This window comes from Chiloscyllium punctatum, chromosome 8, assembly GCF_047496795.1.
Source record: "Chiloscyllium punctatum isolate Juve2018m chromosome 8, sChiPun1.3, whole genome shotgun sequence".
NCBI lineage: Eukaryota > Metazoa > Chordata > Chondrichthyes > Orectolobiformes > Hemiscylliidae > Chiloscyllium > Chiloscyllium punctatum.
The window spans coordinates 124,496,551-124,511,274 of NC_092746.1; the positions used below are offsets into that span (position 1 = coordinate 124,496,551).

At 47.3% G+C, this 14,724-nt stretch overlaps 1 protein-coding gene across 1 annotated transcript in view; it reads right to left on the minus strand.

Annotated features, from left to right (window-relative positions):
* LOC140480877 (myosin-1B-like) overlaps positions 1–14,724 on the minus strand; it is a 154,548-nt gene that overhangs the window by 99,784 nt on the left and 40,040 nt on the right. Inside the window, exons 8-15 of the mRNA XM_072576421.1 lie at positions 13,821–13,913; positions 11,440–11,503; positions 10,199–10,297; positions 9,364–9,467; positions 6,624–6,762; positions 5,296–5,414; positions 1,505–1,654; positions 660–830 (exon numbers count right to left, since the gene is read on the minus strand). Coding sequence (XP_072432522.1) covers positions 660–830; positions 1,505–1,654; positions 5,296–5,414; positions 6,624–6,762; positions 9,364–9,467; positions 10,199–10,297; positions 11,440–11,503; positions 13,821–13,913 — 939 coding nt within the window. The remainder of the gene's footprint in view (positions 1–659; positions 831–1,504; positions 1,655–5,295; positions 5,415–6,623; positions 6,763–9,363; positions 9,468–10,198; positions 10,298–11,439; positions 11,504–13,820; positions 13,914–14,724) is intronic.

The following is a 14,724-nucleotide window of genomic DNA, read 5'->3' on the forward strand; positions in this document are numbered from 1 at the left end:
TGGGTCAGTGTCGAGGACTCTCCCCGTGTAAATACAGGGTGATGGGAAAGAGGCCTCTGTGTGCGCTAAAGTTTCAAACACCTCCCAAATCGAGTCTTTCCCCACTGCTCAGAGGCTGGCTGTTACAGACATGATGGAGCTGTACTGTCTCAGCTCTGCCCCAGATTCTGTTTGTGGTTTTCCATTGCAGCCAGCACTGAGCTCCCCCCTCTCCCTCCCCCACCCCTCCCTCCCTCCCTAACCCTCCCCCTCCCTGTCTGTCCTTCCCTCCCTCCTTCCTCCTCCCCTCCACGTCTGTCCCTCCCCAGCCCTTCCTCCCTCCCCCTCCCCCTCCCCACCCCTCCCCTTCCCCCTCCACCTCCCCACCCCTCCCTCCCTCCCTACCCCTCCCCTCCCCGTCCCTCCCTCCCCCTCCCCCTCACGACCCATCCCTCCCTCCCTCCCTACCCCCGTCCCTCCCTCTGCCTCCCCTCCCCACCCCTCTCTCCCTCCCTACCCCTCCCCCTCCCTGTCCCTCCCTCCGCCTCCCCCTCCCCACCCCTCTCTCCCTCCCTACCCCTCTCTCTCCCTCCCCCTCCCCCTCCCTCTCCCTCCCTCCCTCCCTCTCTCCCTCCGCCTCCCCCTCCCTGTCCCTCCCTCCCCGTCCCCCTCCCCCTCACCTTCTCAATCAGGTCGATACAGGCCTGTAAGTCCATACCAAAGTCGACGAAGGTCCACTCGAGGCCCTGCATCTTATACTCCTCCTGTTCAAGTACGAACATGTGGTGATTGAAGAACTGTTGCAGCTTCTCATTGGTGAAGTTAATACAGAGCTGTTCGAAACTGTTCAGCTGCAGGGAGAAACAGAGTGATCAGTGAGGGCCAGGCACAGACCCCCGACAGAGAGAGAGAGAGACCCCTCCCTGGTCAGAGAGAGAGAGATAGACCCCTCCCCGGTCAGAGAGAGAATGAGATCCCTTCCCCATCAGAGAGAGAGAGAGACCCCTCTCTGGGTCAGAAAGGGCCCTCTCCCCCCCAGTCAGAGCAAGACCCCTTCCCAGGTCAGAGAGAGAGAGAGACAGAGAGACCCCTCCCCCGTGAGGGACTAACCCCCCCCACCCCACCACCATCAGAGAGAGTTCACAGCCCCCTCCTCGGGATTCCACACTCCACCTTGCGGACTGTGACTGGGGTGAGGGGGTGCTGAAGATCTGCGTTAGGCGATGGCTTGGGTGGGGGTCTGAGTGTGCAGTGTGAGGGGCGGGAGAGTGGAGGGGAGTCTCATTGCCTGCTGACACCTTACACCCTCTTCACAACTCGGCTTTCCCCCTGCTGTTAACCATCAGTGAATCTGACTGACCTATCCCCCTCACTCATCCTTGTGGATCAGAAATAGCTGTGGCCCCAGTATGGATCCGTCTGACAAGGGGCAATGTACTGAGCCCATCTCCCTTCTGTATGAGCCCCCACACCACACTCTCTTAGTAACGTCTTATATGGGACGCAAAACTGAATTGAGAATTACTTGAAAAATCTCGAAGCCTGCGATGTCCAGCACTCCGATAAATAATTTGCTCGCCAGCTTTGTGTCCAGTGTCTTGTTAATCCGTGTCACCAGCCATGTGAACATTCGGTCATACGTGGCTTTCGCTAAAGCTCCAACGGCATAAAGGACCTGCCACCAGACAAAAAAAAAACAAAAGCCCAGCTGAGTCCAGGCAGAAGCCAGAGCCATGTAGTGTTGGTCAGATCTCCTGTCAGTGCGGACAACACGCAGGAGGAGTGCAGACTTGACCTCATTGAGTATATCCAGCAATTTGTTTCAAATATGGGAGCAGAGGTGCTTTACATAGAGTCATAGAGATGTACAGCATGGAAACTTGGTCCAACCCGTCCGTGCCGACCAGACATCCCAACCCAATCTAGTCCCACCTGCCAGAACCCGGCCCATATCCCTCCAAACCCTTCCTATTCATATACCTATCCAGATGCCTTTTAAATGTTGCAATTGTACCAGCCTCCACCACATCCTCTGGCAACTCATTCCATACACGCACCACTCTCTGTGTGAAAATGATGCCCCTTAGGTCTCTTTTATATCTTTCCCCTCCCACCCTAAACCTAGGCCCTCTAGTTCTGGACTCCCCGACCCCAGGGGAAAGACTTTGTCTATTTATCCTATCCATGGCCCTCATAATTTTGTAAACCTCTATAAGGTCACCCCTCAGCCTCCGACGCTCCACGGAAAACAGCCCCAGCCTGTTCAGCCTCTCCCTTTAGCTCAAATCCTCCAATCCTGGCAACATCCTTGTAAATCTTTTCTGAACGCTTTCACGTTTCACGACATAAAGTTTACTGTAAGAAGTAAAGTTTCCAGAGGGAGCGGTGTGTGGGAGAGATTAAAAAGCCAATTGACTGAAAGGCCAGTCCACAGTGAGGAACAGTGCCGCAGTGCTAGCACAAACTACCATGCAGAGAAATAAGTCAACAGTTTCAGTGAATGTTTCTGTTCCTTGAAGTAAAACTTAGGACTTGGGTTTGCATGGATTTCTCTCTTCTCAAAAATATCTCAAGTATATCTCATGTATGGAATGAGCTGCCAGAGGATGTGGTTGAGGCTGGTACAATTGCAACATTTAAGAGGCATCTGGATGGGTATATGAATAGGAAGAGTTTGGAGGGATATGGGCCGGGTGCTGGCAGATGGGACTAGATTGGGTTGGGATATCTGGTCGGCATGGACGGGTTGGACCGAAGGGTCTGTTTCCGTGCTGTACATCTCTTTGACTCTATGACTCTATATGTAAACAACAGAATAAGCCACAAACCTGGCTGAGTTTCCATATTTATAATCAATACTAATGACTTAAAGAGACTCCAAATAATGTATCCAAGTTTACTAATGATATAAAACTCGCTGATAATGCTAGCTGTGAGGACACAAAGAAGCTACACAGACTTATAGGCAGGATCAGTGAGTCAGCAATGGAGTATAATGTGGGAGGTTATTCAATTTGGTTGTAGGCGAGGTAGATTTTATTTTGATGTAACTTGTTAAGGTTGTTGTTCGAAGGAACTTGTGTGTGTTTGGACAAGGAACACAGCATCCAGGGGCAGCAGCCAATGAGGAAGGCAGATTGGCTTTGCCTGGAAGGAGAATGGTGTTCAGAAATAAAGAAATCTTGCCACAGTTGCGTAGGTCTTTGGTGAGACCACACCTGGAGCAATGCACCAAGTCCTGTTTCCATTTTAGAGGTGAGGATATGTTTGCATGGGTAGAGATAAAGCTAAATAAGTAAATTATAAGAGAAAACAACAAATTCAGGAATGAATGTGTAATGTAAGATTCTAATTTTCCATTCCTACAGCCAAACAGAATAGTCTCCTGGCTGCCACATTAGACTCCATCGCTAACTTAATGCTCACTCCCTGAACCTGTCTATAACTCCTCACAACCTCTTTGTGTTGTCCTCACAGTTTGCATTCCCACCCAGCTTTGTACTTCTTTTTTTTATCCCTTTCTTTACATTTCTAAAGATGAAGCTTGGTAAATAGGTTCATTCGATGTGTTCCTGAAATGGGTAAGATTGAGGTGAAACTGCCCAGAGTTGCAGAGAGTACAGGAGATCTCACTGAAATACACAGGAATGTGGGGAGGGAGGGGGTGGTGGGGGCTCAGACTTGACCAGGAGGATCGTAAACACACAATCACAGCCTCACGTTAAGGAGCTAACCATTTAGGACTGGCCTATGGAGATAGTGCTCCAATGAAGAGGTTGTGAATCTTTCAAATTCTCAACCCCAGAGAATTATGGATGCTTCATTTCAGATAAAATCATAGAAAATGGGAGCCGCAGGCCATTTGGCCCTTAAATCTGCTGCACCTTTCAATACTATCCAATTGAGTCCTCTATCCCTGCTTTTGCCCTATTCCCTTGATCTCTTTAGCTCTAAGAACTAAGAACAACATCTTCTTGAAAACTGAAAAAACTGCGGATGCTGTAAATCAGAAACAAAAGCAGAAATTGCTGGAAAAGCTCAGCAGGTCTGGAAGCATCTGTGAAGAGAGATCAGAGTTAATGTTTCGGGTCAGAATGGAGGAAGGGTCCTCGACCCAAAACATTAACTCTGATCTCTCTCCACAGATGCGGCCAGACCTGCTGAGCTTTTTCAGCAATGTCTGTGTTGGTACCTTCTTGAAAACATTCAATGTTTTGGCCTCAGCCATTTCCTGAGGCAGAGGATTCCCCTTCCTCCCCACTCTCTGGGTGAAGACATTTCTCCCCATCTCAGTCCTGAATACATTCATGGGATGTGGGTGTCACTGGCTGGGCCCAGCATTTATTGTCCATCCCTAGTTGCCCCTTAAGGAGGTGGGGGTGAGTTGCTTCTTGAACCATCTGCTGTAGGAGGACCCACAATGCCCTTAGGGAGGGAATTCCAGGATTTTGACACTTCAGGAGTTAGAACATAGAACATACAAAAATACAGCACCGAACAGGCCCTTCAGCCCACGATGTTGTGCTGAGGATTAATCCTAATCCAAAGTAAAATAACCCAACCTACACACCCCTCAATTCACTGCTCTCCATGTGCATGTCCAGCAGTCGCTTAAATGTCCCCAGTGACTCCGCTTCCACCACCACCGCTGGCAACGCATTCCATGCATTCACAACTCTCTGCGTAAGGAACCTACCTTCCTCCTAATATCTTAAAACTGTGAACCCGTGTACCAGTCAATCCTGCCCTGGGGAAACGTCTCTGGCTATTGACTCTATCCATGCCTCTCATTACCTTGTATACCTCGATCAGGTCTCCTCTCTTCCTCCTTCGCTCCACAGAGAAAAGTCCGAGCTTAGTCAACCTCTCTTCGTAAGACAAGCTCTCCAGTCCAGGCAGCATCCTTGTAAACCTTCTTTGCACCCTCTCCAAATCCTCTGTATCTTTCCTATAGTAGGGCGACCAGAACTGGACACAATATTCCAAGTATGGTGTTACCAGGGACTTGTAGAGCTGCAGCAAAACCTCGCGGCTCTTAAACTCAATCCCCTGTTAATGAAAGCCAAAACACCATATGCTTTCTGAACAACCCTATCCATTTGGATAGCAACTTTGAGGGATCTATGTACTTGAACACCAAGATCCCTCTGTTCCTCCACACTCCCAAGATTTATGCCTTTAATCCTAAATTCAGCATTCGAGTTCGACCTTCCAAAATGCACCACTTCACATTTATCCAGGCTGAACTCCATTTGCAGGGATAGCTGGTATTGTTTGCGGTGCAGCCAGAGCTGATTGAGTTTCAGATTCACGTACCTGCCCAACATTCTGATCCTTGGTCACACACTCATTGCCAATCTTCACCTGAGGGTGTAGCAGGCTGGTGATCAGGTCTGTCGAGCGAATTCCCAGTAAGCAGGCAGCTTTATCTGCACCTGTTACAAAAAGGTGGGATGATAGTAAGGATTAGTGTAAAACCTCGCTTTAGTCCGAATCCAGGAGATGTTGTGGACTATGCCTCAAAGGTGACCATCCGCTGTATCCTGCTGTGATGGAATCTGGGCATCACTGGCAAGGGCAGCACCTACAACTGTTGCCCACCTATAATTGCCCCAGGAGTCGGTGACGGTGAGCTGCTTTGTTGTCTCAAGCTTGTGGAGATACCTGCAGTGCTGTTGGGAAGGAGAATTCCTGCCTGCTAACCCAGTGTCATTGAAGGAACGGCAATGTACCTCCAAGTAAGATGTAAATTCATGCAAATTATGGGCAGGAGTAAGCCCTTTGAGTACACTCAGCCGTTCAGTGAGGTGATGGCTGCTGTGAATATTCCACATTCATGCCCCTGATAACCTTTCATAAAGTCAGAAATTGCTGGAGAGAGAAACAAGAGTGAATATTTGGGATGTAGTGGCTCTGCTTCAGGACTCAGTAACCTTTCAGTGGGTGGCACGGTGGCATAGTGGTTAGCACTGTTGCCTCACAGAGCCAGAGACCCGGGTTCAATTCCCGCCTCAGGCGACTGACTGTGTGGAGTTTGCACGTTCTCCCCGTGTCTGTGTGGGTTTCCTCCGGGTGCTCCAGTTTCCTCCCACAGTCCAAAGATGTGCAGGTTAGGTGAATTGGCCATGCTAAATTGCCCGTAGTGTTAGGTAAGGGGTATCGGTGGGTTGCGCTTTGGTGGGGCGGTGTGGACTTGTTGGGCCGAAGGGCCTGTTTCCACACTGTAAGTAATCTAATCACTTCTTTCACCCCCTCACTTCTCAAACATCTATCTACTCTGTCTTCAAAATATGCAAGGCCTCAGCTTCAAACACCTTTTGAGGAACAGGATTCCAAAGGCCATCAATGAAAATAAGAACCTGCTCATGAATCAGGCAGGAAACTTTCAATAAAATTCATCCCTTGATGGTTAAGGAGATGAGTAACATCTGTTTCCCATTTTTAACCAGCTTTCAATATGTGTGTTATTTAGCCAATGTTGTTTTGCTTGTGTGATGGACCACCCCAGCTTAATGGATGAGTATTGCAGCCCCTCTGAGCTGTCCAGTGTGTTATTGAGCTGCTATACTGCTATCGCACACTGTTTCGAAATGAAAGTAATCCCGTCCACCCTGATCAATAACGGACTCATGTTAATTACTTACTTTCTGTTCCATCTATTTCAGCCTGCTCCTCCCTTGGCTTCTGTTTGAACTTCATGTTCCCAAAATGCAAGATCACCCCCACCATTTTATAGCAGTTGTATTTCTCTTCTGTGGAAAAGCCCAAGATGTCCATAGCGTGCTAATAATAAAAAAACACAGGATTAGTAATATCCTCCCTGTGACTCTGTAATACCCTCCCTGTGACTCTGTAATACCCGCACTGTGACTCTGTAATACCCTCCCTGAGAGTCTGTAATACCCTCCCTGTGACTCTGTAATACCCGCACTGTGACTCTGTAATACCCTCCCTGAGAGTCTGTAATACTCTCCCTGTGATTCTGTAATACCCGCACTGTGACCCTGTAATACCCTTCCAGAGAGTCTGTAATACCCTCCCTGAGAGTCTGTAATACTCTCCCTGTGTGTCTGTAATACCATCCCAGAGAGTCTGTAATACCATCCCTGTAAGTCTGTAATACCCTTCCTGTGAGTCTTTAATACCCTCCAGAGAGTCTGTAATACCCTCCCTGTGAGTCTGTAATAGCCTCCCAGAGAGTTTGTAATACCCTCCCTGAGAGTCTGTAATACCCTCCCAGAGAGTCTGTAATACCCACCCAGAGAGTCTGTAATACCATCCCAGAGAGTCTGTAATACCATCCCAGAGAGTCTTTAATACCCACCCAGAAAGTCTGTAATAACCTCCCTGAGAGTCTGTAATACCTTCCCTGTGACTCTGTAATACCCGCACTGTGACTCTGTAATACTCTCCCTGAGAGTCTGTAATACCCACCCAGAGAGTCTGTAATACCCTCCCTCTGACTCTGTAATACCCGCACTGTGACTCTGTAATACCCTCCCATAGAGTCAGTATTACACTCCCTGAGAGTCTGTAATACCCACCCAGAGAGTCTGTAATACCTTCCCTGTGAGTCTGTAATACCATCCCAGAGAGTCTGTAATACCCTCCGTGTAAGTCTGTAATACCCTCCCTGTGAGTCTGTAATACCCTCCCAGAGAGCCTGTAATACCCACCCAGAAAGTCTGTAATACCCTCCCTGAGAGTCTGTAATACCCTCCCAGAGAGTTTGCAATACCCTCCTTGAGAGTCTGTAATACCCACCCAGAGAGTTTGTAATACCCTCCCAGAGAGTCTGTAATACCCACCCAGAAAGTCTGTAATACCCTCCCTGAGAGTCTGTAATACCCTCCCTGTGAGTCTGTAATACCCTCCCAGAGAGTCTGTAATACCCTCCCTGTGACTCTGTAATACCCTCCCAGAGAGTCTGTAATACCCTCCCAGAGAGTCTGTAATACCTTCCCAGAGAGTCTGTAATACCCTCTCTTTTGAGATCAGTGTGCGATTGAGTAGAGCAGAGGAACAGGTACATGGTGGAGCTCAGACAGTGTAAGCCCCCTGCAGACAGCAAACACATTACCACTCACAATAACAGAGAAGGTGCAACATTTAAAGTTCTTACAAACACTCTCGGCTGTTATAATTTAGGAAGGGGAAACCCCGATTGCTCATTCATTGGAAAAGAATTCTGCAACCAAAAGGATTGACATTTACCGAGTTTAACTCACAAAACAAAGCTTTTCACTGTGCCTCGGTACACGTGACAATAAACTCAATTCAATTCAATTCAATTGTATTGAGTGTTCAAGGTGGAGGATGGATAACCCTCATCCTTTATACCCCTAGCACCCAGTGATCCAATGTCTGATGTATGTCTGACGGTATTTCTCTCCTTCAGCTCTGTTCCCATCAACCAAGCCAGAAGCTCATTGGTTCAACGCAGAGTAATCATTCACTTCGCTTTGTCACATCCAATAATTCAATTCAAATTTACGATTCCTGTTCGCATCTCAGACTGTCGACCTGAGCTGTGAGAAATCATTAGGCTGAGGAGAGACACAAGCTGATGAAAATGATGATCAAGGGAAGGCTGAAACAACCCCCATCCTGCAGTCAGGAATATTCCCGTCTTATCAAAGGGGCATCACCACATGTATTGCTCTGTGAGCAATCTGAGGCCATTAACTGTTACTGGGATTGTGTGCATGTTTACCTCACGGGTCCTCAGACTGTTATCTATAAAGTATAAATAAAACTATATAAAAATACAAATATATGTAAACAACAGAATTATCCACAAACCTGGATGAGTTTCCATATTAAATATTTGGTCAGTGGATTTTAAAGGCCGCAGAGTCCCCTTAACAGGGGTTTCTTTTCATTCTGTCATGGTTAGTGGATGTCTCTGGAAGGATTGGCATTGTTCCCTGTCCCTAAGTGCCCCTGAACCAAGTGGCTGTCTATACCATTTCAAAGGGCAGGTCAGAGTCAACCACATTGCTGTGTGTCTGGAGTCACATGTTGGCCAGACCAGGTGAGGATGGCAGATCTCCTTCCCTGAAGGACATTAGTGAGCCAGGTTGGTTTTTAAAACAGTCAATGCTCACCATTGCTGAGTCTAACTTTTAATTCCAGATTTGTTCGTTTTATTCCTGTTCCCCCTGGGTAATTGGGGATGGGTAATAAATAGCCAGCGACACCCACTCCTGAACGAGTGAGAATTAATTTTAACTCCAGCTGTGATGGGATTCGAACCTGCGAGGCAGGAGCATTGAGCCAGGCTTCAGGATGATTATTCCTGTCACATTCCCAAAGCACCATGTCCCCCTGATTAAACAACCACTTCTTAAAGGAATGGTGAGATATGGAATATAAAACACTTACATCAGTTGCCATTAGCTCTGCACCATCGTCGACTTTGTCCACTGTCACTACTCCTTGTGAACAGAAGTGATAGTCATGGGGGTTGGTGGAGACCATGAGGATATCTGTAATGAGAAGGGGGGCTCAGTTTGATTCTGGTGATGGTAAACTGTCCCTGGTTCAGATTAGAAACTTAACTCCTTGTGCTGTGAGCTATTCCAACCTGAGGCAGCAACAGTATGTGGGGAAACTGTTTTTAATGCACTGTTGTGTGTCTCAGACCGAAGTTAACATTGAGCCAAAGAGGAGGGAGTCAGGTCTGGGCAGACTGAAGGGCTTGAAGCAGCATCTTACTCAAACAGCAAGCTGTGAGGTGATCTGTGAAGATCGTAGGGTCTAGATTAATTAAGACACGGAGACCAATGGGGAGCATGAAGGGGCTGGGAGATGGGGGAGCCAGGGTTGTAGGGCTGGAGGAGGTTATCGAGATTGGGAGATGTCAAGGACATGGCAGCATTGAGTCTGAGAGTGAGGTGCTGGAAAAGCATAGCCAGTTAGACTGCATCCGAGGAGCGGGAGAGTCGACGTTTCGGGCATATGCCCTTCATCAGGAATTCCTGAAAAGTCTCCCGCTCCTCCGATGCTGCCTGACTGGCTGTGCTTTTCCAGCATCACACTCTTCAACTCTGACCGCCAGCATCTGTTGCCCTCACTTTCTCCCAGCATTGACTATGAGGCTGATGGACTTTTCCATTTAACTAAGAGTGCCTGGCTTCCCACACTGTAAATCCATTGATCTCTCTCTCTCTCTCCCTCTTTCTCTCTCTCTCTCTCTCTCTCTAATGCTGCTCCTTACCTTGAAGTTCCTTTTTCTTGCCAGACAGGATCTGATAATAAATGTGATAACTCCGCTCCCCAGGTTGTTGGAATACAACACGTGACTTTTCCAGTAAGTCTGAACAGATGAAGAAATATTGATTAATACCTTGGCAGAAAACAATCCCCACTCTTTATCTACAGCTACGACAGGTATTCAGAGACCTCCCTGTCCATATACAAACTCTGTCTGTACATTCCCTCATTTCATTCTAACATTCTCTCCCCCCTCAGTCCCACGCTTCATTCTGCCCCTTATTTTGAGTTACTCTGTGACTGTATTTCAGAGTTAAGGTGAGTTATTCACCCTGAATTCATTGAGGTCGATTTTCACCCATTCTCTTCATTCCTTCTGCAAGGCATCATTACAGTTCTCATTCTGATGTATTCACACAATGTGTCCACCATTTCCCCAAACTATTTCAAACCAACCCATCTTTGGAATGTCTTGAGGACACTGTCCATTTCATTACGACCTGGCAAGCCTACTTGCTCTGAGAGCTCACATCCATCAGCTTTCCTCCTGCGTACATTTTTATGCAATTTCCGAATGGGCTGCTGTTTCTGATTAAGTTTCAAATAGAGATCCTACCTTCCCAACCCATGACCACTTGCACCCAGAAGGATGGGGAAACACCATCCCCTGCAAACCACTCACCATCCTGACTTGGAAATATATCATCATTCCTTCACTGTCGCTGGGTCAAAATCTTGGAATTCCCTTCCTAAGGGCATTGTGGGTCAATTTACAGCACCTGACAGCACGGTGGCTCAATGGTTAGCACTGCTGCCTGACAGTGCCAGGGACCCGGGTTCGATTCCAGCCTTGGGTGACTGTCTGTGTGGAGTTTGCACATTCTCCCCTGTCTGCGTGGGTTTGCTCCAGCTGCTCTGGTTTCTTCCCACAATCCAAAGATGTGCAGGTCAGGTGGATTGGCCACGCTAAATTGCCCACGGTGTTCAGGGATGTGTAGGCTAGTGAAGGGAAATGTAGGGTTACAGGGTAGGAGGGTGGCTCTGAGAGGGATGCTCTTCCAAGGGTTGGTGTAGACTCGGTGGGCCTACACTGTAGGGATTCTATGACTGCTGTGTTTGAAGAAGGCAGCTCCCCACCACTTTCTCAAGGAGGTAACTAAGGATGGGCAGTAAGTGCTGACCCAGCCAGTGACACCCACACCCACGTTCCCCACAAACCCAAAGCACATCATCGTATTTACGTACAGGTGTCAATGTCAGCAGATGAGAGCTTGCCCGTGTGTCCAAAATGGATCCGTATGTATTTGCCCTGAAATCAAAGTAGATATTAGACAATAGGCTTTGTTGTTCCTCAAGAGAAGTGAAACAGCATGATGTACGAAGTAGTGGGTTACTGGAGCTAGTTAACATTCTGTCTCTATGCTCAGGCTGACAGACCAAGCATTTATACAGGAAGGGGAGCAGGCTACTTGGCCATTTGATTTGATCATCTCTCCTGCAGCTCAACTCCAACCCACCCCTCTTGGGGGTTTGTAGTTCAGACAGAGAAGGTGGTAACATTCCATTAGTTATCCACTATCTACTCTGGAACTACTCTGTTCAAATCCCACTGCAACAACTGAGGGGATTTAAGTTTGGCCCTGAAGTTTGGAACATAAAGCAAGTCTCATTAATAGACTCCATGATGTCTATCGGAGATTGTTGTGTAGAGTTTGTCCTGATTGATGAAGAGACTTTGGGAGGGAAATCTGCCATCCTTACCTAGTCTGACCTACACGTGACTCCAGGTCCACAACGGTGTGGCTGACTCTGAATTGCTCTGTGAAATGGCTCAACAAGCCTCTCAGTTCGAGGGCAGCTAAGGATGGTCTCCAAATGCCATCGCATAGAAGAATTTTTAGAAACCCCTGAGACCATACAATATCGGACCCACAGTAGGCCATTCAGCCCATCAAGTCTGCTCCACCAATTTACGAGATCATGGTTCTTTTGATCATCCTCCACTCCACTTTCCTGCCCTTTCCCCTGGACCCTTGATTCCCTTCCTGACTAAAAAGCCTCGAATATATTTAATGACCCATCCTCAATATCCCTCTATTCTAAAGAATTCCAGAGATTCATTACCCTCTGGGAGAAGAAATTCCTCCTCAGTCCAGTCTTAAATGGGTGAACCAAAGATAATGTCCTCTGGTCCGAGACTCTTCCACAAGGGAGAGACAACCTTTCCACTAATCTGTCAAGAACTTAAAGAATTGTACACCTTTCAATGAGGTCTCGCCCATTCTTTTAAACTCCAATGAGTACAGGCCCGATCTACACAACCTCTCCTCATAAAGCAGTCATAGAGTCAGAGAGATGTACAGCATGGAATCACACCCTTCGGTCCATGCCAACCAGATATCCCAACCCAATCTAGTCCCACCTGCCAGCACCCGGCTCATATCCCTCCAAACCCTTCCAATTCATATATCCATCTAAATGCCTCTTAAATGTTGCAATTGTACCAGCCTCCACCACTTCCTCTGGCAGCTCATTCCATACACGTACCACCCTCTGTTTGAAAACGTTGACCCTTAGGTCTCTTTTATATCTTTCCACTCTCACCCTAAACCTATGCCCTCTAGTTCTGGATTCCCCCACCCCATGGAAAAAACTTTGCCTATTTATCCCTTCCATACCCCTCATAATTTTTCTAAACCTCTATAAGGTCATCCCTCAACCTCCAATGCTCCAGGGAAAACAGCTCTGGCCTATTCAGCCTCTCCCTGTAGCTCAAATCCTCCAACCCCGGCAACATCTTTGTAAATCTTTTCTGAACCCTTTCAAGTTTCACAACATCTTTCCAATAGGAAGGAGACCAGAATTGTACGCAATATTCCAACAGTGGCCTAACCAATGTCCTTCCATATCTGATATCAGCCTAGTGAACTCTACCTGGACTGACTCCAATGCCAGGGTATCTTCCCTTAGATAAGGACCCAGAAAGGGTGGTACGTATATGGAATGAGCTGCCAGAGGAAGTGGTGGAGGCTGGTACAATTGCAACATTTGAAAAGCATCTGGATGGGTATATGAATAGGAAGGGTTTAGAGGGATATGGGCCAAGTGCTGGTAAATGGGACTAAGTCAGAATGGAATGTTTGGTCAGCACAGACAAGTTGGACCAAGGGGTCTGTTTCTGTGCTGTACATCTTTATGACATTTTTTGAGCTGTGGTCTGAATAGTGCTTTGTATAGCCTTTGAAAAACATCCTTACTTCTATCTTTTGTTCATTTCCTTAACCAAGGAAGCGCCTTTCAAGATTAATTTTCAGAAGCATTTCTCCTGAAATGATCAGACTGTGGAAGGTGTCACAGAGAGGACAGAGGATGGCTCTAACCACCCCCTTTTTTGTTACCAATGATCTTTCTGGTCACTGGCCTGTCACAGTTAATACTGATCTTTGGATTTAATGTTTGGAAACCCGTCAAGGTTTTATCCAATTGATTGTCTTAACCTGCGCTGGAGATCAAGAGGAGCTATGTCTGGGATTTGGGTACATGTTGAAACCACGGGTACAGCCACAAATAGTGGCAAGCTTGCAGGTAGGAGAGAGAAACATCAAAGGGAGAATGTTTCCACTCACAAATCTGGAAGAGTTGTCATTTCGAACAGTCTTAGCATTCCCAAACGCTTCCATGGCTGGATTAGCCTCAATGATCTGATCTTCCAGGGAGGCCTGTGGGACTCACAAGTAGGAATTATTAAGAATGCAAAATGTACAATATACGGACCTTCTCTTTAGCTAGTCTTGCACAATTTACCAAATCATTAATTCAATCAACATGTATGTTTAATTAGATGTTATCATAGAATCTCCACAGCACAGAAGGAGGCCATTTGGCCAGTCTTGGCTCTGCTGACTCTTTGCAATTCCAGTGCCACCTCCCAGTCTGAGATATCTTTACTCATCAGATAATAATCTGTGTGCCTTCTGAAAGTCACAGCTGGCACGTTGCAGATCCTGCCTCTCCATAGGATCTTCCTCTTGCTGTCTTTTGCTAATCACCTTAAACCTGAGACCTTCCGCACTTGATCACTGTGTCAATGGGAACACGTTCTCCCTCTCTATTGCTTCTGGGTTTCCAAGCGGTTAATTTTGGCGTAAGTGTACCTATTCAGCTTGGCCCACATGCTGCCCCCCCACCCCCATACACACACAGACAGACAGACAGACACACACACACACACACACAAACAACAGTCGCACATTAAGGGATACATGACGAGCTTAGACCAGTGAGGTAAAAACAATGTCTGCAGATGCTGGAAACCAGATTCTGGATTAGTGGTGCTGGAAGAGCACAGCAGTTCAGGCAGCATCCAAGGAGCTTCGAAATCGACATTTCGGGCAAAAGCCCTTCATCAGGAATAAAGGCAGTGAGCCTGAAGCGTGGAGAGATAAGAGGGACTCCCTGAGATTCTTGTAAAGAGAGGAGGAAAACTTCTTCAAGGCAGGTATCCTTGCAAGAGGATTCGCAGTAGGTTTA